This window comes from Antedon mediterranea, chromosome 1, assembly GCF_964355755.1.
Source record: "Antedon mediterranea chromosome 1, ecAntMedi1.1, whole genome shotgun sequence".
NCBI classification, from domain to species: domain Eukaryota; kingdom Metazoa; phylum Echinodermata; class Crinoidea; order Comatulida; family Antedonidae; genus Antedon; species Antedon mediterranea.
In genome coordinates this window covers 32,796,717-32,822,188 of record NC_092670.1, presented here as the reverse complement: position 1 = coordinate 32,822,188, position 25,472 = coordinate 32,796,717, and the positions used below count along the sequence as shown (strand labels likewise).

At 33.3% G+C, this 25,472-nt stretch overlaps 1 protein-coding gene and 2 non-coding genes across 3 annotated transcripts; 1 reads left to right on the top strand and 2 right to left on the bottom strand.

Moving 5' to 3' along the window:
- The first annotated feature begins 4,720 nt into the window (after window positions 1-4,720).
- On the top strand, window positions 4,721-6,050 carry LOC140044215 (uncharacterized). The gene is made up of 2 exons (XM_072088696.1): window positions 4,721-5,404; window positions 6,045-6,050. The coding sequence occupies exons 1-2, from the start codon at window positions 4,721-4,723 to the stop codon at window positions 6,048-6,050; spliced, it is 690 nt and encodes a 229-aa protein (XP_071944797.1).
- Window positions 6,051-23,276: 17,226 nt separating this feature from the next.
- Window positions 23,277-23,348, bottom strand: Trnad-auc (transfer RNA aspartic acid (anticodon AUC)). Its single transcript has one exon. It is a non-coding gene; the product is annotated as a tRNA-Asp (tRNA).
- A 292-nt stretch (window positions 23,349-23,640) lies between these two features.
- On the bottom strand, window positions 23,641-23,712 carry Trnay-aua (transfer RNA tyrosine (anticodon AUA)). The gene has a single exon. It is a non-coding gene; the product is annotated as a tRNA-Tyr (tRNA).
- Between the last annotated feature and the right edge of the window lie 1,760 nt (window positions 23,713-25,472).

The following is a 25,472-nucleotide window of genomic DNA, read 5'->3' as shown; positions in this document are numbered from 1 at the left end:
AAAATCTGATTTAAAAAATATTTTAAAGTTGATGGATAAACATAATTAGGCCCGGTTTTAAATCAACATGGCAACATACACTCAAAATGGTAATTTTAAACCAATAGGCCTAAACTCTTTGCAGTGCAACGATCGTAATTGACAATAATTATTATAAGTATTATTATAAGTATGTAATGTTTGTGGAACCACTCACGGGGTCCTTATTAGAATCAATTATTCCATGCAGAAATAAGTTATTATTATTCTTTCTCAGAAACGTCAAGATTCTAGGTGACCTTTGACTTTTCGTACTTCAATATTGACAAGTCTTAGTCGTGGGAGAGATTATTCATTGTTAAATTAGTACTGTATAATTCATTTCAAATGCCTATACAAGGTTGTCTCGAGCCTACCTCATTGACTTTTATCCGACTTAATTACTTATTCCATTACCAACAAACTAATCAATATTCGCAGTAGGCCTATGTGTTTGCAGTAGATTAGGAAACATTCTATGCTTACAATGCTGCTAAACAAAGCATTTAATAATTTAAATGTTACCAAGCGCATTGCGTGTGAAAGGCGTTTATCACCTGCGCCGCTTATCATAGCAGATGCAGCAGCACCGTCGCACTGCTATATGAGAAGTAACCCTCTCCTTTTCCTATTAGAAATTATAATTTGCTAGAAATGTCGATCGGTACATTCCAGTATTCAAAATTCGATGTGTGGGATTTTTTATTATGTAGAACCCAATGACCTGTTCATGATCCCATCAATCGCGTATTATATCAATGCAATTTAGGCCAACCTTTGAACATTAAAAACCACGTTCCTCTTAAAATACATTGTTACCCTGTTTTAGATTTTTGTGAACGTGCCCGACGTTTAGGTCCACATGGGTCGTAATCGACTCGTCGACAGATATTATGAATGTTTATATTAAGTAGGCATTTACGTTGATCTCAAATAACGCTCTTCCGCAGAGCTATTCCATCGCGCTGGGCCGGTTAAAGCAGACCTACACGGGCTTTAGGTCAGGCTAAGTGTGTAGCTTAGGCCTAGACTTGATCCTACTGATAAGACCGGGGATAAGACGCAAAGTGCTCACATTTACCAGTCGACATGCCAGTCGCCTAGCGCATGCGCTTATCCTTATCATAAAATGAAGTGATATTGTAGGGTAGCAGTCGACATAGTCTAGATCTAAAAGCAGCAGACGATCACAAAGTTGTCCTTTTCAAAATTGTATTTAGGCCTTATGTTAATTATTTTCTGGCGGTCTTATAGGTTTTTTTACAATAAAATCTCTTTCGTTAAAATCATAGGCTTAATTTTAATATTTATTCAAATCTCGTAAACAATTTTTCCTGATATCTAATATGTATACTTATTATCCAATAAAATTCTCTAACAATTTGATGTATTAATTATTTTCATTAATATATCTGGTAGTGATTCTGCAGTCTAAAAGTATCGATTTTCTTTGATTATACTGCCATCTAGAGTTCAAAAGTGTCAAAGATAATCTTAACACTATTGTGTATAAAACATGCAGGCCTATCCTTTTATTTAGCAAATTGATTAACACGTACAACACGTTAATTTTTTTTAAATACTACGATTACTTATTACAAGAGGAGAAAACGTAATTTATACTGTAATGCATGGCTTCATCATTTTATAAATCATCATCACGCATAAGGAATGCACAGCGCCACCACAACTATAAACAATGAATAAAAAACAATAATTTTGTTATTTTGTTTGTATACACACCAACTGTTACAATAAACTTAATATAGTCCATGGGCTGGGAGAGGTCCCCCTGCACCACCCCCTACATGTTTTGTATTTTTATGTACCTATATATCCGGTGAACTAAAAAATAGATGTTAACATCAAATATCCTCCTTCCAGAGATGGGGTTTTAACGGATTTTTAAAAAACGATTCAATTTCGGATTTTTTACCAATGTTGGGGTAGGGGGTAATATAAATAGCCATAAGTACAGTTTCCTTGAACAAATCATTCATTCTTGGCATCAATATATAAAGTATTGTCTGCTCTACAAGACGATATAAAATATGTGGTAATTAAATAATTAATGACATTACAAAAGATCGAAAAAAAGGTCACATCTTCTTGGAAAATAAAAAAAAAATTCTGGTATCTACAAACATGTCAATATATCTTTTAAATATGCCATCATTTTTGTCTACAAAATTGGCTAAAATGATTCATATATGATAGGTATATACATTCTGTTTCATATAACCATGTTTAGGTACTTGTATATAGCTATAAATGTGTACACAACTTAACAAAACAATCAGTTTCATTATTTTCCGTACATTTTGGGGTAGGGGTTAATAACAAGTATTTTTCTTGATCAAATCTTTACAAATAGATATTAGAGTATGTAGGGTAATGTCTGTTTTATATTTTGTTGTCATATTTAGTGTTGGAAGTTGGTCTCCTTGTAATTGTTGTGACTATACTTCTTCGATAGTTGTGGTGATGTGTCTGTTTTCAGATATAGGCCTAGTAGTCAAACTTTCCTCGATATCAGATAATGTAGTTCCGATACTGTTACTGTTGGAAGTTCAATTCTTCGCAGTTGATGCAAAAGTATCTCCGGCAGTTATGGTTATGTGCATGTTTTCAGATGTAGTAGTCGACCATTTCTCAATATCAGACAATGTAGTTCCGATAGTGTTACTGTTGGAAGTTATTCTTTTTGCAATTGATGTGATAGCTTTACCAACAGTCTTGGTTTCCTTGTTCTGAAATGATGTAGTTTTAATTTCAGTAGTTTTAATTTCAGAAGTCGTCTTCTTTGCACTTGTTTTGGCAACTTCTCTCACAGTTGACCTTTCTTCTTTATTGACTGTACTTTCCAAATTATCGAGCATAGGAGTTTCCATAAAAGTTGTATCAGCTGTGCTATCATGTGTTGTTATATAATTGTTCTTGTTAGTAACAGATACAAGCTGACTTTCTTCGATATCAGATGATTTACTTGTAAATGTGTCGGTATTAGTTATTTTTATCGCTTCCGTACCATTTTCTTGAATTTCTTCTGTTAAAGAATTCCTTTTTTTATAAAGACAAGCACTGCTTTTATCAATTATTTTAACACAACGTTCTTTACCCGATACATTTACCATAGTTTGATCACTGGGGCATGTTATGTCACTTGCTATTGCATATGACGTCAAACTAAAATGAATTTCAATAAGAAATGCCTGTAATAAAAAGGACAAACAATATCTAATAAGACATTATCGTTTTATTAAAACATAGTATAATCAGGAATGAAAATAAACCGAGATTGAAATAAACTGGGAATTAAATCAACATTAACAATCACATTGCATTTCCAAACTTTCTAGTTGGGATGAACCTGTTGTAGTGTTTACGTAGTTATTTATGTAAATAGCCTACTTGGTCTGGAGTTGCTTTATTTGCATATTGGTCTACAGCTGGCCAGTTCTTTATACTAACGGGATATACAGTGACACGGGGACAATAGCGTTGGTTATAGATGCGATACATGCTAGTTAGCCGCCTACTGCACACAACGTTTGTTATATATGAATGTGAGAATACACTTGACTACAACGTTTGTATAATATATGAATGTGAGGATACAAATAAAGGCACTTGACTTGATTGTTTGAATACTGTTTATTTATTTGGTATATCACACCTGTGACATTAGCTATGGGTGACCTGCTCTGGCAAAGTGATAACATAAGTCGAAAATTTAATTTTTTCAGATTTGTATTCTATCTGGTAGGAAATGTAATATCCTTTACAATGATACCAAACTTAATATTTAACATGAAGGGGATCTTGAGATATTGTACGTTAAGTCGAAGCATGTATAAAGAAATATACAAATAACAGTTTTGAGAAAATCATGATTGAATGTCAATGTTATTTTAAAAACAACACAAATTAATGATTGTTAATCTAATAGTGTATACTTTCTAAGTATCACACATTCACAAAATATGATACAATGAAATGTTTTTTCGTAGGATATTGATTACTGTGACAATGCATACCAAAAATATTTCCACATGCTATGTTAAGTACATACTTATATTTATTTTAAGCACTTACTTAAAATGGTAAAAAAGGTGGTAAATTAATGTTTTTACACTAAAAACTGTATTCCTTTTGTCAAATTCCAAAAAAAATAAAAATAAAAAGATTTCGAAAAAAGGTGGATCATTTTGAAGTATCATAATAGTTATTAACTTTCACCAAAAAATAGTCGAAAAAAAAATCATTTAACTGAAATACAGACGTTTTTTGGTTCAAAAAATAACTTTGACTTCCAGTCAAAGTTTTCGATCAAAACATACCTCATAATTACATTGAATAAATTCATCTGGTTCCAAATAATATTTTTGTGGATTTTTACTTTTATGTTAAACCAAAACAACGAAAAGGAATAAAATTACCTTCGTGACGTTTCGCCGACAATCTGTCAGTTGCTTCAGACTAATGCCTGGGTTGGAATGGTCTGGTTTTTTGTAAGTGACGCTGAACAGCGCCACCAGCCGTCTGGTTGGTATTGACGGTAGAGCGTCTCAACATGAGTTGGAACACATTAGAAAAGCATTGAAAATTTGTAACTATCCAAAATTGTCAGTAGACAGAGTCGTAAACAAGAGAAAAGAACAAAAGTCAAAAAAACAAACCAGAAGAACGCCAAAGAAAGGAAATGGAGAAGATGAAAGCTCACATAGGTATCCCATACATACACGGAATTTCTGAAAAGATTCGACGCACTTTTGCTAAGCACAAAGTGAACACTTTCTTCATTCCAAGTAATAAATTAAAGAATGGACTGGTCCACCCAAAAGATATAATAAAAACGGAAGACATGTGCGGGGTTATATACGAAGTGAACTGTCTAAACTGTGAGAAAGTATATATAGGAAAGACCGGAAGGGCACTGAATACAAGAATTGGGGAACATAAAAAAGACGTATCAACACACAAACAAGTAGTTAGAACACGTGCAAATAGAAATTCTTCGTCCAAGGTTTTACATAAGTCAGCCATAACTGACCACGCTATAGGGAATGACCATATTCCAAATTGGAATGCGAGAGTTATTGAAAAAGAAGCACAGACAGACAAAAGAAAGATAAAAGAATCTATCTGCATAAGAAAAAGACCACATAATATCAACAGAGACATTGGTGGGTATGACCTCCCACATACATATGATAGTTTGCTGGAAAAAGTTGAAGCAGGAGGGGGGGCCAGCGGAGACGCTCTACCGTCAATACCAACCAGACGGCTGGTGGCGCTGTTCAGCGTCACTTACAAAAAACCAGACCATTCCAACCCAGGCATTAGTCTGAAGCAGCTGACAGATTGTCGGCGAAACGTCACGAAGGTAATTTGTTTTGGTTTAACATAAAAGTAAAAATCCACAAAAATACCTCATAATGCAATGCGCATATTTGGCTGCTCTGTATGCATAATCATAAACTTTCTCGCGATCTGTCTGAAAACACCTTCTCAACCGTGACAAGTTGTAAACAATCCTAATTAGCATCATGCATGTATACTCATGGTTTGAAGTTTTACTTTGTTTTCCAGACGAAATGTAATCAAATTAATTTAGTTATTAATTACGTAAAATTGTTGTTTTTGTCTTGAATTTTCGACTTAAAGTGAATAACTTTAATATTTCTTTGATATGGCCAATTAAAATTTAGTATATTTTGACCTTCATTTTCTTGTGTTTCAAGGGACAATACATCTTTAAATGTATACAATTAATTAAGTTTATATACCATTAAATACCATTTCTTGAACTACTGGATTTAAGTACGTTCTTAAAAGTGTACTTAAATAATTTAAATTTTACTTGTGTAGTGCCTGCTGATTAGATAACAAAATAATATAACTTAAATAACATTATGGCATTGCTTTAATCAATATTAAATAATGGATATGTTAAGCACTACTAATTTATTAAGTCTGTTTTAAGCATTTACTTAAAATTGTGTAATGTTTTTGAAATTATGTAGGTGTAAGTGCATAATAATAGCCTACAATAACATGAATTAACACAATACTTATGTAAAAACTATAAATATGGTAAGCTTATGTGGTATGTAAGCAGACAGTGACCCCCAGACTAGGCCTGTCGGAGTGCCACATATGCCTAGCCTACCTATCCTAAGCTAGGCCTATTTGCCCTACTTACCTACCTAGCTAGCCTAGGCCTAGCTAGTGTAGTTTAGTCTATACCTGCTAACCCTAGGCCTACCCTAGCTAGGCTAGGATAGGTAGAAGGACTCAGCCTGGAGTCCAATTAGCTACTTAGTAGGCTTAGGCTAGTCACTAGACTGGCTGTAATAATTTAATATCATAGGTTCTTTGCCACTCTCATATTGGTGTGTTTTTTTTTGTCGTTGTATTTGGCCTAGGCCTAGGCTAGATCCATCAATTATCCTTAATCTGAATTGTTTACACTCTCCTCTCCGCGTAGAAAGTAAACAGGTCAAAGGTCATTTAAGGATAAGCCAATTACAGTACTGTATTTCTCCTACGCGCTAGCCATTACGTAGTCTGGGCTCCAGACGGAGTTTTGTCTTAATATTAGTAAAAATATAAATATTTTTGCACATTTGGCGTGTCATACGTGTATTACTTTAGTTTGGCAACTCCGTCTGGGGAAACGCGCAAAAGTCACGTGGTTTGACACCAAGAATTCTTGGTGCATAGATTATCCGGTTGACTAGTTTCAGCTGCATGCGATTGGCTACTCACTCGTACAGCCATTTTAATATTCATATTTCAGAATTTCAAAGACTCAACAACTAAGATGGTGCGCATGCGCTATGTTACGTTTAGACAATGTGTACTTGGGTACATTGAAGGTTAGAAATGATTTTATATGCCTAGTAGTCTGGTAATAAACATTGATGGGATTTTTCCCAAGAACATGAAAACTCGTCTTGATATGATAGGCTAGCTTCTCCGCAAATCAAACATTGAATGGATCATTTATTAGGCGGAGATAATTTGATTTAATTCCCACCCTGTCCTGTTCTGTGTAGTGGTGTAGCCCTGTTGTGTGTGAATCCTGTTGTGTGCCGGTGGTGGTGGTATGTAGGACTACCTTATTGGCGTTTTATTTGGCAGGTCATACGTGCGAGTTGAGTAGGACCTACAAAGGAGGTAAACAAAACAACTTGGCAACACGATTTTATATTTCAACAGTCTCGATCGTACATTCAGCACTGTACGTACTCGATCTTTTTCATTTTAAAACAAAATGATCATTTGTTGATTCGAAATCCATATTTACATACCGCCCGCCCGCGGTTTTTTTTTTTCGTACATAAGTTGGGGACCCCCTCATGAAACGTCACAAAATAAACATGAATAATTCATCAGTTAAATTTTCTTGTTCCGTGTGCACCCATGCGTATAGCAACAAGAAGTGATTACACAAGTGCGGTACTTGTCTAGGCCTATCTCCGCTGTTGTTGCGGCGTGCGATTTCATAGAAGAATAGCGGCGTTTTGTGTGGATTGTCGAAATAATCAGCCTTTGTTTATGGTGTTTTTAATATAATTTATTACTAAAGAATTACGTGTTAAAATTATAGTTTCTATTAATATACTATAGGCCTAATTATTAGTCTCTAAACCAATGTCTATTCTAGTAGTAGCTGTGTGGGTACGGTGTGTGTGTGTGTGTGACGTGTGTGTGTTAGGTATGACACAATCCGAGTAATAAGTCAGCAAAATTAAACATTAAACATTACACAAAAATACATTTTTTATTCTCGTGGGTCTAATCTTCCCATCTCATGTGTTCATATACGCGCATTTTTAAAGTTCCTTTGAGTTCATGCATATTGTTTGATAATAAAATAGCAGAATTAAAAAAATACAGTACACAAATTATACACATTCTTTATTCTTGTGGGTCTAAGCTTTCTTTGGGCTATGTCCAATGAATTACTACTTAGTTTAATGTCTTGCCTAGCTGTCGATTAGCCTCGACTCGACACATTTTGTGTGAAGAATAGTGCGCGAAGGCAATCACGTGAATTGACCTAGAATCCTAGGCCTACTGTGTAGTAGAAAGATTCGTATCGCAGTTGTTCGTGTAATCACTTCTTGTTGCTATACGCTTGGGTGCACACACGGAACAACAAATTTAACTGATGAATTATTAGGTGATCATTTAGAATAAAATGATCACCTATTGTTATTGTATGAAATCTTTATTCTTCTTTTTCTTATTATTTATTTCTCTCTGTACAGATTTTGTGTAACAAATATCTCAAAAAGTTTAATGTTAATGATTACCAAAATTTCACAATGTCTTTCAAATACGTTAACTTAGTCCTAATAAGCTTTTCAGCGTGATCACTCATCCGTGACGTCACGTATACGCCATTTTGTGAAATCACATTATCAATCATATCTCCATAATTCATTATCACATATTAATGAAAATCACTACAGGTAAACTTGAGGTCAAGGTAAAAAATATTAGCAAATAAAAACTCGGGCGTTTCAAGGTCATGCGCGTGAAATCGCGCGTTGAAATTTTAAAAAGCTCAACATTTAGTTTTTATCAATTTAGAGCATGAAATAGGCCATTTGCGTGTTTAAAAAAATTACTGCGCAAAAACACATTTTTGCGCACGCGATTTTTAAAAAGGGTAAAAAATAAAATTTGATGTATACATCATATTCTACTCACAATCCTTAGTACATTCTCCGACTTTGAGTCCATTCCGACTTAAAATAACGCTATACGAGCACGTTAAAAATGACAAAATCCCCACATTAATTGTACAAAAGTGCTAAAAATGGTAAAAAATAAGGCCTTTTTAAAATGAATATAACTCTTCAGAATGGCAGGTGACCCCCAATTTTTTTAACTTATTATGGAAGCCAATAAGTTGTAGATATAAATATATATACATATTAGACGTACAAAATGGTATGACGTCATCAAATGGCCACTTGAATTTAAAAATTAGTAATTATTATCTTTTTGTGTGGGTTATCACATTCAATAGAGCGCATCTCCGTTATTTGATCCCGATTTTCGCACACATTTTAGTATGTGCTTGCTCAATTAATTATCTTTCTCATAAGTTGTCAACATTTTTATTTGATGACGTCATCACGCGTAAAAACTTGAATAACCTAGGTCGTGTAATTTCAGCTACACCATACATTTGAATATCTTATAGCTCCTCAGAATTAAAGGTGACCTTGAAGATTATAATTAATTATGAAAGCTGATGAAATGTAGATATGAATTCATATAAAAATTAAGCCTATCGGATGTTGTGATGTTATCATATGGCCAGTTGAAGTTAAAAAGTAGTTTTTAAATTTCTTTAGTTGAAGTTATACAAATTTCAAAGAGCGCGCATTGCGCTTCTACGTGTCAAATTCTCTTCCAATCCTTATATTTATTTGCTCAATTCATTATCTTTCGAAATTATCATCTTCGAGTTTATTTTGATAATTCCATCATACCAAAAAATTAGAACTTGATGTGTGTCCCGTAATTTCACCTATGCTACACTGTATATAGATATACAGTATATACTGTACATATTGTATATGTCATAATAGGCACAACTCAGCACTATAAGCGTATGCATCATGTCATAGGATGGCGTACATCAACTTTTTACGATCGTATGTTAACGTACATGCATGTTTAAAAATGTTAATTTCATTAAAATGATAAAAATGATCACCTATAATTCGTCAAAGTGACGAATTAAATTCTAGTTAGGTGATCATTTAGAATAAAATGATCACCTATTGTTATTGTATGAAATCTTTATTCTTATTCTTATTATTTATTTCTCTCTGTACAGATTTTGTGTAACAAATATCTCAAAAAGTTTAATGTTAATGATTACCAACATTTCACAATGTCTTTCAAATACGTTAACTTAGTCCTAATAAGCTTTTCAGCGTGATCACTCATCCGTGACGTCACGTATACGCCATTTTGTGAAATCACATTATCAATCATATCTCCATAATTCATTATCACATATTAATGAAAATCACTACACATAAACTTGAGGTCAAGGTAAAAAATATTAGCAAATAAAAACTCGGGCGTTTCAAGGTCATGCGCGTGAAATCGCGCGTTGAAATTTTAAAAAGCTCAAAATTTAGTTTTTATCATTTTAGAGCATGAAATAGGCCATTTGCGTGTTTAAAAAAATTACTGAGCAAAAACACATTTTTGCGCACGCGATTTTTAAAAAGGGTAAAAAATAAAATTTGATGTATACATCATATTCTACTCACAATCCTTAGTACATTCTCCGACTTTGAGTCCATTCCGACTTAAAATAACGCTATACGAGCACGTTAAAAATGACAAAATGCGCACATTAATTGTACAAAAGTGCTAAAAATGGTAAAAAAATAAGGCCTTTTTAAAATGAATATTACTCTTCAGAATGGCAGGTGACCCCCAATTTTTTTAACTTATTATGGAAGCCAATAAGTTGTAGATATAAATATATATACATATTAGACGTACAAAATGGTATGACGTCATCAAATGGCCACTTGAATTTAAAAATTAGTAATTATTATCTTTTTTTGTGGGTTATCACATTCAATAGAGCGCATCTCCGTTATTTGAGCCCAATTTTTGCACACATTTTAGTATGTGCTTGCTCAATTAATTATCTTTCTCATAAGTTGTCAACATTTTTATTTTGATGACGTCATCACGCGTAAAAACTTGAATAACCTAGGTCGTGTAATTTCAGCTACACCATACATTTGAATATCTTATAGCTCCTCAGAATTAAAGGTGACCTTGAAGATTATAATTTATTATGAAAGCTGATGAAATGTAGATATGAATTCATATAAAAATTAAGCCTATCGGATGTTGTGATGTTATCATATGGCCAGTTGAAGTTAAAAAGTAGTTTTTAAATTTCTTTAGTCGAAGTTATACAAATTTCAAAGAGAGCGCATTGCGCTTCTACGTGTCAAATTCTCTTCCAATCCTTATATTTATTTGCTCAATTCATTATCTTTCGAAATTGTCATCTTCGAGTTTATTTTGATAATTCCATCATACCAAAAAATTTGAACTTGATGTGTGTCCCATAATTTCACCTATGCTACACTGTATATAGATATACAGTATATACTGTACATTGTATATGGCATATAATAGGCATAACTCAGCAATATAAGCGTATAATAGGATGGCATACATCAACATTTTCCTATCGTATGTTAACGTACGTACATGTTTAAAAAAAATTTATTTCATTAAAATGATAAAAATGATCACCTATAATTCGTCAAAGTGACGAATTAAATTCTAGTGAGAAATTGTTTTTGTCCAAAAAAAATGTTTCTTCGCAATTTCTTTCTGTACAGATTTTGTGTAACAAATATCTCAAAAAGTTTAATGTCAATGATTACCAAAATTTCACAATGTCTTTCAAATACTTTAACTTAGTCCTAATAAGCTTTTCAGCGTGATAACTCATCCGTGACGTCATTTATACGCCATTTTGTGAAATCACATTATCAATCATATCTCCATAATTCTTTATCACATATTAACGAAATTCACAACACGTAAACTTCAGGTCAAGGGTAAATATATTAGCAAATAAAAACGCACGTGCACGTAGGGTCATGCGCGTGAAATCACGCGTTAAAAATTTAAAATGCTCAAAATTAAGTTTTGATCAATTTAGAGCATGAATTAGGCCATTTGCGTGTTTCAAAAAATTACTGCGCAAAAAAAAATTTTGCGCGCGCGATACTTAAAAAGCGTAAAAAATATGAATTTTTTTTACAAATCTCATTCTACTCACCATCCTTAGTACATTCACCAAATTTGAGTCAGTTCCGACCTAAAATAACGCTATACGAGCAGGTTAAAAATGACAAAATGCGCAAATTAATTGCATCAAAGTGATGAAAATGGTGAAAAATAAGGCCTTTTTAAAATGAATATAACTCTTCAGAATGGCAGGTGACCCCCAATTTTGTTTACTTATTCAGGAAGCTATTTGGTTGTAGATACATATTCATGTACACATTAGACGTACAAAATGGTATGACGTCATCAAATGGCCACTTCAATTTAAAAATTAGTAATTTTTATCTTTTTGTGTGGGTTTTCACATTCAATAGAGCGCATCGCCGTTATTTGAGCCCGATTTTCGCAGAAATTTTAGTATGTGCTAGGCTCAAATAATTATCTTTCTCATGAGTTGTCAACATTTTTATTTTGATGACGTCATCACGCGGAAAACCATGAATAACCTAGGTCGTGTAATTTCAGCTACACCATACATTTGAATATCTTATAGCTCCTCAGAATTAAAGGTGACCTTGAAGATTATAACTTATTATGAAAGCTGATGAAATGTAGATTTGAATTCATATACAAATTAAGCCTATCGGATGTTGTGATGTTATCATATGGCCAGTTGAAGTTAAAACGTTGTTTTTAAATTTCTTTAGTCGAAGTTATAAAAATTTCAAAGAGCGCGCATTGCGCTTCTACGTGTCAAATTCTCTTCCAATCCTTATATTTATTTGTTCAATTCCTTATCTTTCGAAATTGTCATCTTGGAGTTTATTTTGATAATTCTATCATACCAAAAAATTTGAACATATGATGTGGGTCCCGTAATTTCACGTATGCTACGTGTATAGATATACAGTATATATTGTACATATTGTATAATGACACATAGGTACAACTCAGCACTATAAGTGTATATGCATCATGTCATAGGATGGCATACATCAACATTTTTCGATTGTATGTTAACGTACGTGCATGTTTAAAAAAATATTAATTTCAATAACATTATAAAAATGATCACCTATAATTCGTCAAAGTGACGAATTAAATTCTAGTTCATGTTTATTTTTGTGACGTTTCATGAGGGGTCCCCAACTTATGTACAAAAAAAAAATCGCCGCCCGCCCCATATAGCCAAATACGGTATGATAACCTTCGTCATTCTTATCGGATGTTTGCGGTCTGCAAATCGATTTATATACGTGTTTCACAAGTCTGTATTTTCAGACATAAAAACAAATAAATTTAAAAAAAAGACAATACAGACTTTGGGCAAGTCTAGCCATTACGTGGCGGATCCTTGACAACGGATTTCTGTTGTTTAAAAATCACGTCAGAGAAGCTTTTTACCTTCTCTAATACCTGCTGAAGAAGCCAAAAATACTGAAAACCACTTGAAATACCCACTAAATATGGCTTATAAATATTTATATTTTCAGACTCTACCATGTTTTTAATGGTAACTTTACAAATATTTTCATAAACTGCACAGTTTTCTAACAGTGTTTCACGCACTTTATTTCATTTTTTTCCAACAAAATGAAATCAAGACAAAAAAGGTACTCAATAAATCACTTATTTAGCCCTTTTATAAACTTAATTCACATCTTGATTATAGAATAGTTGTAGATTCCAAAAAAGGGGAAAACCCTATTTTCACCAAGATAGGGATTTTTTTAACGTAAATAGTACTTCTATAGTATAGGTCATTACAATGAAAAAAGATCAGCGTGTTATGTTTCACTATGCCAGAGCACACATCGTGATCTGGTATATATGTATTATCTTGTTGCGTGGTACCGTTATGTGTAGTGGTTGCCTTGTACAGTATTTTCTTAATTCTTAATTTGAAATAAAATTGAGAAAATAAAATGGCCCTGAATTATCATAACATTTGAATTACTAAAATTAAAAATTACTTACCCAATAAATAAATCTATGTTTAGATACGGATTTTTCAATTCGGAACTTCTTTCCCGCCATTACAGTATGCATACTGACTAAATTTGTTTGTGTTAACTCTGAAAGCTGTGTACAAAATAATTTATTTATGAGAAGGACTTATATTGTGAAGATATTTCCTGTATTATTAAAAATCATATTGTTTCTCAAATACATGAAAATGAATATTAATACAATTAAACTTTGAATAGGCCATTTAATAAAGGTATTCATTTCCGTATAAAAAACGAAAAAGTAATATTTTCAAGTTTAAAAAGACAAAAATAAACTGTGAAATTCAACCAAAACCCATCAATTGCCTGATTTTTTTATTTTTTTGACTTAAATTACAAAGTGAATAACTATTATGTGACATTAAAATGGCATATTACACAAAACAATTTGAAAAAGGACAATATGTTTTTAATAAACACATCATTATATATCTATCTAAATTGTTTTTAATATTTATTTCAGAAATATATGATGCAAATCGCGTGAAATGAGATGAAAAAATGTTTAAATTATCGGTTACGAATATATGTACGTAGAACTGAGAGAAAACGACAAGAAACGCCCTTTTTATTCTTGCAATGCTCCTTCAAGTGGTTTGAAAATAACTTCTGTTTATTTATATTGATGTTCTTACATACAATTCAGGAATCATGCGGTATTATACCTATTACATCAGGAAACGTGCGGTATTATACCTATTACATCAGGAAACGTGCGGTATTATACCTATTACATCAGGAAACGTGCGGTATTATACCTATTACATCAGGAAACGTGCGGTATTATACCTATTACATCAGGAAACGTGTGTTTCTTTTGGAATGTTGAGACGCAAAACCAATGATAAATGCAATTGTTGACACATTATTTGTAAAATCATCATTGGTTTTCATCTAACCTGTTTTAAAGTTAGTATATTATTACGGAATAGCTGTTTTATCAGGTCCTATGTATGGTAAGTGAACTTTATATATTTATTTTACCTATTTTACACATTATTGGAAGGGGAAAAGAGGTTGAATTTAAGATCATTAAAATGAGTTTTTAATAATCTTCAATTCAACCCCCCCCCCCCCCACCCCAATAAAGTCATTCGTTATAGTTTGAATCAGCGCCTCTGATACGTGAACATATGATTTTTATCTATTTGTTATCATCAACTTTAATGAGTACAATTTGGTTGACATTGTGATACGTCAACTAAAGTTTTTTTTTTTGGTTTTTTTTAACCATATTTTATGAGGGTGATCCATCTAGCAATTGCTGATCATTTGCGACCCTCAGAGGTTCACAAGAAAAACATAAACACGAGATGCTCTACATAAAGAATCTTATTACAAGTCTTTGGGAGTGGAGTTGTAAATTTGTCCTTAGAAAAAATCTTGGACTTGAACCCAGGACCCGTGGTAGCCAAGCATCATAACCATAACTCGACACCAAGATTAAGCTCCCTGACGAGGAATTGAACCCCGGTCTTCCGCATGAAAGGCGGATATACTCACCACTATACTATCCAGTACAGTATAAGTTCAAGTTTTGAAATTTACTCCCATCCTGCATTCTGATTGGTCTAAAATCCATTTTTTGGGCAAAAAATTGCAGGGAATTAAAATGTGCCGTCTTATCACAGACGTAAATGGTAATTGAAAGTTTTGAGGTTTTAGTCATACGGTTTAGGAGTTCTTTATAATAGTAGGCCTATACCTGGTACTTGAGTATTTCTTAATTGTTTCAGTTATTGGCATATAATTACTATAGAATATTAATGTCATACGAACTAAATACATATATGACACTAAAAGAAACAGTTTACAGTTGAATAATGGTTAAGAACGTACTGTACATACCTTAAGTCTGGGTTACAATCCACTGTTATCGTACGTGTTCAGTCTAACGGTAATAGATGCTCAATGATTGACATAGATATAAAATATATTGTTTTATTATGACTGATGACATATTCTATGCAACACGAACTCGTAGAAAATTAACTTTAGTGATTAATGATCTTAATATTGTCCGTCAAACGTAAACAAATAGGCAATTGGAGTTTAATGTTGGCGTTTATCATATTTTATGGTAACGAATACAGCTCCAGGGGAAATGTAAGGTAAAATGGCCCGTAGATCAGATTAGCCGCATACTCTCTCAATTTCTACATGGTAGACGTTAAAAGCTTGGCTCACTTGGCGAACGCGACGCAAGAACGTAAGCCCATCGTATTAATTTGATCATTCACGTCGCTTGTGACTGGGCTTAGGCTTACTATACGTTATTATTGCGTCAACGGAAACCACTCTTTAGGCCTACTTATTTTCCCGCCAACCAACAGAAAGCTCAAGGTTCAATACCGTGAAAAATACTGTGTTCATTATTTATCGAGTGATAGGCAATGAACTTCTAGAAACGTGTTATTATTTGCATAAATTGTATTTGTACTATTGATTATTCGTAATCATGTGCTCGTTACTTTGTTAAATTATCACGAGTGTTTCAACCTTATTAATTTGTTGTAACTTTCTAATGACACAGCTCATTTTTAATCATAAAATGAGTAAACACAATACTTTGGATATATACCTTATCTTGCTAACAATGAAAAACGAATGATTCCTCATCTATATATGTAGACCTATTTCCCAATCCTTTTGTCACTTCAATGCATTATCCAGTTATTCCATTAATTGTCGATTCGATATCTGACCGTTTGCCTGAAACGTGCAGTATCATAGTTGTAGGACTTCAATCCGCATTCAACTATGGCAATTTTTAGCACAGCACAGTATTATTGTTTACAAGGCCAACAGCCATAAGTCGCGTGCTCTCAGAAAAAAATGAACTTTCAAAAAGTAATGTACTTTAAAACTTTTCTGTACATCAAAACAGTTCAAAAAGTACAGAAAAACGCAAAGTGATACCCAACAGACCGACCGACCGACCGACAGACCGACCGACATAGTTAAAACTTGTCTGTTCAAAAAGTACAGAAAAGCGATAAAACGCATAGTGATACCGGACCGACAGACAGACCGACAGACCAACGGACCGACAGACCGACCGACCGACATAGTGAACTATAGAGTCACGTCCACGCGACTAAAACTTTCTGTACCTCAAAACAGTTCAAAAAGTACAGAAAAACGCAAAGTGATACCCGACAGACCGACCGACCGACCGACAGACCGACCGACATAGTTAAAACTTCTCTGTACATCAAAACAGTTCAAAAAGTACAGAAAAGCGATAAAACGCATAGTGATACCGGACCGACAGACAGACCGACAGACCGACAGACCGACCAACATAGTGAACTATAGAGTCGCATCCACGCGACTACCGACATAGTTAAAACTTGTCTGTACATCAAAACAGTTCAAAAAGTACAGAAAAGCGATAAAACGCATAGTGATACCGGACCGACAGACAGACCGACAGACAGACCGACAGACCGACAGACCAACCGACCGACCAACATAGTGAACTATAGAGTCGCGTCCACGTGACTAAAAAGTATATGCCTACTGTCAATGCTTTTGAATGTCGATTCTCCTGAAGTTGGGACTTTGATATGTATTAAATCCAAAAAGAAAACAACTTGTATTAAAGTGGTCAAAAAACATCAACACATCAATGAGTATACAGTTTGTTTTGTTTTTTTTAAAGAATTTTTAAAAAAAGGTTCTGCATAATGCTTATGGATTTATAGATTATGTTGTATATGTTATAGCATTGTTGAATGTCTTAACTATGTATATAAATAGGCCGAAATCCGTAACATGTCTAAGTAACATAACTTGAATCATCATCATAACCATAATCATTAGACCTAAACAAAGATATGCTTTCATCGTCGTATGCCGTAAGGACCCCTCCATTCAGGATTTGATCTTCTGTAATTGCTGCCAGTGACGTTATAATTTGTGATAGCGTTAATGCACTTACGCGCTCAAAATAATAAAGAATATACATTTGGTTTCGTGATAAATAAGTATTGAAAAGCATTAGTTCATCTATCACCCCTTGAAATGAAGACGGTGCACAGCCATTTTCAAATTGACCTATTGACATTTTAAACGTAATACGTGCGTTGTAGAAGCAGCAGCTGTCGCAGTTATTAGATGAATTTCCGTTTAGATAAAATGAAAAGTCAGTGCCGTTGTAAGCCATTACAGCATGATGCCATTCGTTTACATTTCCACCAACAATAGAGCAAATCACGTGCTCATTAAGATGTCCAATGACAACGATTTTATAATCATCGTTAATTTGTGTTGTAATTTTCCAACGATTAGGACCACACCCATTATTAATTATAACTTGTGTGTGCATTCCACCTGTTCTTACAAACCACACACTCACAGTAAACTTGTCTATTTCGCCCAGACCAGACAGTGAAGGTACCACTAGTCATTGAATACCAGTAAACTGAATACCAACTCCTTGAATTGCAGGGGTATAGTTTATGTTAGTGCCAAGCATATTACCATCGTGACCATTACCTGAAGTGTCTTGTATGTTATGTTCAAAGTCGTAATAAGCTAAAATATTTACTTCTTCTGCTGCTGGATTCTCTTCAATTCCACCGACCATGGGATCTGATAAATTATCTTCACTCGTGCCTTCTCCAACATTAGCTTTAGTCACTACAATCGTGACTTCCGCTAAATGTTCTTCAAACAATATATTTGTGTTGTCTAATACGTTCTCGTCAGTAATCCTGTTTTCTTGTACATCCTCCTCGGTCAACACTCCCTTTGTATGTTCTGTAACAATCTTTTCTGTCAAACCTCCGTTTGTATGTTCTGTTACACTTTTTTCTGTCCACAATCCGGTTGTATGTTCTGTTACACTTTCTTCTGTCAAAACTCCATGCGTATAATGTGTTACAATCTTTTCTGTCAACACTCCATTTGTATGTTCTGTTACATTTTCTTCTGTCAACACTCCATGCGTATGATGTGTTACAATCTTTTCTGTCAACACTCCATTTGTATGTTTTGTTACACTTTCTTCTGTCAACACTCCATTTGTATGTTTTGTTGCACTTTCTTCTGTCAACACTCCATGTGTATGTTCTGTTACACTTTCTTCTATCAACACTCCATTTGCATGTTCTGTTACATTTTTTTCTGTCAACACTCCGGTTGTATGTTCTGTTACACTTTCTTCTGGCAACACTCCATTTATATGTTTTGTTACACTTTCTTCTGTCAACACTCCATTTGTATGTTTTGTTACACTTTCTTCTGTCAACACTCCATTTGTATGTTCTGTTACACTTTCTTCTGGCAACACTCCATTTGTATGTTTTGTTACACTTTCTTCTGTCAACACTCCATTTGTATGTTTTGTTGCACTTTCTTCTGTCCATACTCCATTTGTATGTTCTGTTACAGTCTTTTCTGTCAACACTCCATGTGTATGTTGTGTTACATTTTCTTCTGTAAACACTCCGGTTGTATTTTCTGTTACACTTTCTTCTGGCAACACTCCATTTGTATGTTATATTAACATCTCTTCTGTCAACACTCCATGTGTATTTTTTGTTACAATTTCTCCTGTCAACACCCCGTATGTATGTTCTGTTACACTTTTTTCTGTCAACACTCCGGTTGTATGTTCTGTTACATTCTCTTCTGTTAACACCCCATTTATATGTTCTTTTATATTATCTTCTGTCAACACCCCATTTGTATGTTCTGTCACATCATTTTCTGCTCTCAACGCCCCCGTTTGTATGTTCTGTTATGTTGATAACAACGGCGGTTGATAGTTCATCAAATTCTGTCGTCATTCGTAAATTATTAATAGTTGTGGATTCTTCAAAAAATGTCAGAGTATCTCTGTCTATTACTTGCTCTGTGACTCTTTGTGTGATGTTAGCGCCACTTTCTGTGAATATTGTATAATTTTCTTCAGTCGTTTGGTAGGATACATTGTTAACTGTGGTTGTCATATTTTTACTATATCTAAAACACTTATTTTGTACTAAAAGCGTGACACATCGGTATCCGTCTGAAGCTTTCACTAGTGTCTGGTTGACTGGGCATGCGCTGACATTTCTACAATCCGCTAAGTAACATCTTTGAGTTACAAGAATATCCTAAATCAAAGGAACGTTATCCATGATTATTTCAAAATTGAAAGTTATTATTTTTAATTACCTTTTAAAAACATGTCAGAAAAGACTATATTATTATTATCATTGTAATAATAAAATAATGATTATTATGATTATAGATGTAGACCTACATTGAAGGAACAAAACAGAAATATACCTATTTAATGGTATACCATATGTGGATATCTTAAATATTGTGTAAAGTTATATGTATTTTGCAGGAGAGCACTGAGTCGAATAACAAATATAAATAGACAAAACATGTATGTTGGTTGCCCAAAACTATCATTCTTAATTTTATTTTTAAATGATAATGTGACAATGCAAGTACTTAGCCAAATTATTGTTATATAAATTAACGTACATTTTCGTAGAATTTCAGTACTATTTTTGCATAACATTCTTCAATGTTTGTTCTTCAAAGCCATTTTTTCAAATCAGAGTCTGCTATTGCGTGCAAGTCAAGTGATTGATTGACTCTTATTATACGATGTCATAACTGTCACATTATTGTGTGGTCATTAACGCTTCTAATTTGTCTTTACAAATCATATCGAATTTCTTTCCATCTATGTCCATCTGTATATTGTAAATATTTTAGAGCTCTTAACGTAGGGTATCAAGTGCATTTTGAAACTACACAATTCCAGTCATCAATATTTTTATTTGTAATTGTATACTGTTTAATTTGATCCGAACAGTGTATTATTGCATATTCATTCGTTTATGATGTGACGAAAAATACAAATAAATAAGAAAAAATAGTAATTGAGTACTAATTATGGATTTGTGCAAGACGATATATGCAATGTAAATTAACTATATGTTAAATGCAACTTTTTTAATTCTCCAGATTATGTGTAGGCCTATAGTGTATCTCCACATTTTACGGCCAGTGTCACAATCTGTAATACAGAGGCACATATGTATGTATTTCATGTGTGTCTTTATTAAATGCAATGTTAAGGCATGATAAAGGAAATACATGTTTGTCATGGTTAAGGTCAGTTTAGTACAGGCGCCACATGAGATAAATATGTAAAACTGTATCTCAACATTTTCCTATAGTACTATAGGCCGATAATCGGCTAAAAAAAATATAAACCCTAGTCAAATGTCAACTTTCAGAATATTCTCCAATAAATATTTGTTCGATAAACACAATTCCAAAGTTAATCATTCTAGTTTGGCATGGAACAAATTAAAAAACCACTTAGATAAGTGAACCAAAAGAGGATGACCTTTGTATCTCTGGCAAATGGGTATAAAACAATATCATATAAATCTTGCAATCACATGCTCTATATCTATATCTTTCAATACTAATTACTATTGTTACAAGAAATAATACCAACATTTGTTACTTATAATATTATAGATTTAAAGTCTAGACTTTTATTTGATTGATTTTAATTAGTTGTTACCAGCTGGTAGGAATAATATGGGCAGGGGAGACAATACATGAAATCATAATCGAAAAAAATCGATTTTGCAAAGTAAAAAATTGCCGCTAAAATTAGTGAAGTAGTGGCAATTCGTAAAATCTCAAATATATTACATCGAATACAAGAATTTAAGAAACCAACTTGTATTTTGTTATTACAAAAATTATTTTTAAAACTCAAAACGATGTACTGGTATAATGACAAGAAGCTAATTTATTGATTAAATTAAGTGATAAGTGAATTTTCTTCCGTTTGGTGTGTTAATGTTTTTGTAATGTTAGAGAACCAAGGACCTTGTTTCTCAATAAACTGAGATTAACTGATAAGAAGCTTTACTCGTGTCTAATCAAAATATTTACTCATTTTTAAATAAGAAAGAAGAAAAAACGTGTGTTTGTGAAACTTTAAATCAACAGATATTTCAAAACTGGGTTTACGCAATTAAAGAATGGAATAATGTGTTTGGAGAGGTTGTAAAATTAAGATAATAAATAATTTTGTAAAAGTTAATAAATATTTCTTTAAATGAAACTGAACACATTTTGGACAAACAATATGCATACTCAGTTTTTAAAAAAGCATCAAGTAAAATTATATTGCGTCCTCTCTACTTTTTTTTGGTACTGCGTTGTTTTCCAGAGCGGTTAACAGGTTAAAACTGCCTTTAACAATCATGTTCTCTATTAAATTTGTTTAAACACTCCATTCTTTGTTTTTGTTTTCTGCAACATCCTCATAGTACAGTCACATATGTAAGGAAAACTAGCTCCAGCTTGATATGTGTGCCAAAATAGATTTTATTCGCTAACTTTGTTATTGTTGAGTTGCTGAATTCAAAAACGTTAGGTGCCATTTTGTTCGACCACTCCTTCAGCCGCCATTTTGTATTTCAAAATGGCCGACATTCCACACTCAACTTTGTCATCCATGGTATCATCGGAAAGGGAATGTAATACTGATCATTTTATTCCATTACTTTCATATCAAAAAATGCATAGTTACATAAAGTCAAAGAGTCAACATTTAATTTTCTCAAATACTTTACTGTTTGGTATCGTGGGATAGCTGTTTTTATTCTGAATACAGTTTTGTCATAATTTTCCAATTATGTAAATAAATTGTTTTTAAATGTACAATGAAAACGGTCTCCTTCGTATGAAGATAAATACGGTTTTTCTTATTGGTTTTACAATGTATTCAAATGTTGGCAACATTTATCTGGTTATAATAACAATTTCAGTGTGTGAAAATACTTTAGTATAAGTTAAGTTTAACTATCAAGATCCTCGATATGCCCGGTTTTTGCATTTCAAGTAGTAAAAAATAAGATCAAACAACCATTGCTTTGCAGGTAAATTAATTACGACGCAAACTTGTTGTTTGATCTTGGAGGTAAATTCATTGATTTTAGTACCTTTTATAGATATATATATATATATATATATATATATATATATATATATCGTTTCAAATTAATTAATAAAATGTCAGTATATCACCGGGCGGTTTAGAATTATTGTTCTTTGCCTGTTGTGTTTATATCGTTTTGATTTAGCTTTTCGCTTTTTTTTTTGTATCTCCATTGATACCCACAGCATTGTCATTTTCATTAATTTGCCTTTGGATGTATATATATACATATATATAAACACAAGAGGCAAAGAACATTAATCCTCAGTTGTACGCACGCGCAACAGAGATCAAATTGATACGCCCTCATCTTTCAGTATTTTTATTCATATATTTATTTATATATACATATATATACACACATCAGGCAATGAACATTAATTCTAAACCGCCCGGTGATATACTGAAATTTAATTAATTAATTTGAAACGATAAAGATGAGGAAATCTGTGAGAATGAGAAAAAGTCGCCCCAACCGAGACTCGAACTCGGACCGCCTGCTTGATATGCAGATGTCCTAACCATTAGACCACTGGGGCTTTCATGGTATTGTTCGAACTCGATTGGATAACGACTCTTTAACATTCTCGGCGTGGTACGGCGGAACAGCACTAGTCCTCAGTTGTACGCACGCGCAACAGAGATCAAATTGATACGCCCTCATCTTTCAGTATTTTTATTCATGAGGCGGGATCTCCGAAGAGATACTTTTATATATATAAACACATCAGGCAATGAACATTAATTCTAAACCGCCCGGTGATATACTGAAATTTAATTAATCAATTTGAAACGATAAAGATGAGGAAATATGTGAGAATGAGAAAAAGTCGCCCCAACCGAGACTCGAACTCGGACCGCCTGCTTTATATGCAGATGTACTAACCATTAGACCACTGGGGCTTTCATGGTATTGTTCGAACTCGATTGAATAAACACAACAGGCAAAGAACAACAATTCTAAACCGCCCGGTGATATAATAAAAAATGTAATTAATTAATTTGAAACGATAAAGATGAGGAAATCTGTGAGAATGAGATTCGAACTTGGACCGTCTGCTAATTGATATGCAGCTGTCCTAACCATCAGACCACTGGGGCTTTCATAGTATTGTTCAAACTCGATTGGATAGCGACTCTTTCACACTCTCGGCGTGGTACGGCGGAACAGCACTAGTCCTCAGTTGTACGCACGCGCACCAGAGATCAAATTGATACACCCTCATCTATTCAGTATTTTTATTCACGAAGCGGGATCTCCAAAGAGATACTTTTATATTATATATAAACACAACAGGCAAAGAAAAATAATTCTAAACCGCGTGGTGATATACTGAAATTTAATTAAATAATTTGAAGCGTTAAAGATGAGGAAATCTGTGAGAATGAGGTTAGGATTTATATTGCGATAATCACAAACCATACGTAACGATCAAAGGGAACTTTTAGACATTCCAAACACAATAATTAGTTTCTTTACAATATCGATTGGTAGTTTGTAAAGGTAGTAAAAGCAGCAGTAGGACACTGACTTTTGTTTATTTCGTGTAAACTTGATTTGAGGAAAACTAATTGATTTAAATTTTTTAAGATTTGTTCACTGTATAATAATACCAAATGCAAACATTCTGTTTGCTGCACTTCATTTTATGTTCAAAGAGAAAGGCATGCCAATTAACATTTACATTGTACACAGATGGATTTATATTGTGTGGTACCCGCTTTGACAAAATAACACTGTTATACAAATGATTTTAAACGCTACGCAAATAATACCATGACCATTTTCTTTTTACAAAAAACAGAAATTTAGACTAATACAAATAAAATAGATTCAGAATTTAAAAAGCTATCCAACGAAACAAAACAAAGCTGTGATTTGACAACAGTTTGAAACTTGACATTGAAGTTAAGTGTAATCCACCAGTACCGCACTTATTCATTAATAAAACTGTATTTAGAATAACAAAATCTATCCAACGATACCAAACAGTACAGTATTTGGTGAAATTGCATGTTGACCTTTTGACCTTTATTGGTCACGTGATTTTTTTTATTGCACAATTACTATGTAACTATGCGTTTATTGATATGGGTGTAGTGGAATAAAATGATCAGTATTACATTCCATTTCCAATGATACCATGAATGACCAACTTTAGTGTGGAACGTCGGCCATTTTGAAATACAAAATGGCAGCTGAAGGAGTGGTAAAACAAAAATGGCACCAAACTTTTTGGATTTAGCATCTCAAGAATAATAAAATTAATTAGCTAAAAAATCTATTTTGGCACAAATATCGAGCTGGAAGACATAATAACCCGTATATCAGTGATCATCATGTTCTCTGTTACATTCTCTTCAGTCACCACGTGTTCTCTTCAGCGTTTTCTTCAAACATTTTATTTGTATTGTCTGTGTTACATTCTACTCTGTCAATTCATTCGTGACCTTTGCTGGAATTTCTTCTCCACCCCATACGTATTCTCTACGTTCTCTTCCGTTACCCTTTTATTTTTTTTTTGTCTTGATATGTTATCATTCAATTATGCTACTTTTTTGCTGAACTCACCCCAATCATGGTATCACAAATATTTGTTTGTCAGCTTTTAATAGTTTGTCTGCACACACACCCTCACACAGAAACAACATAAAAAGTAAGT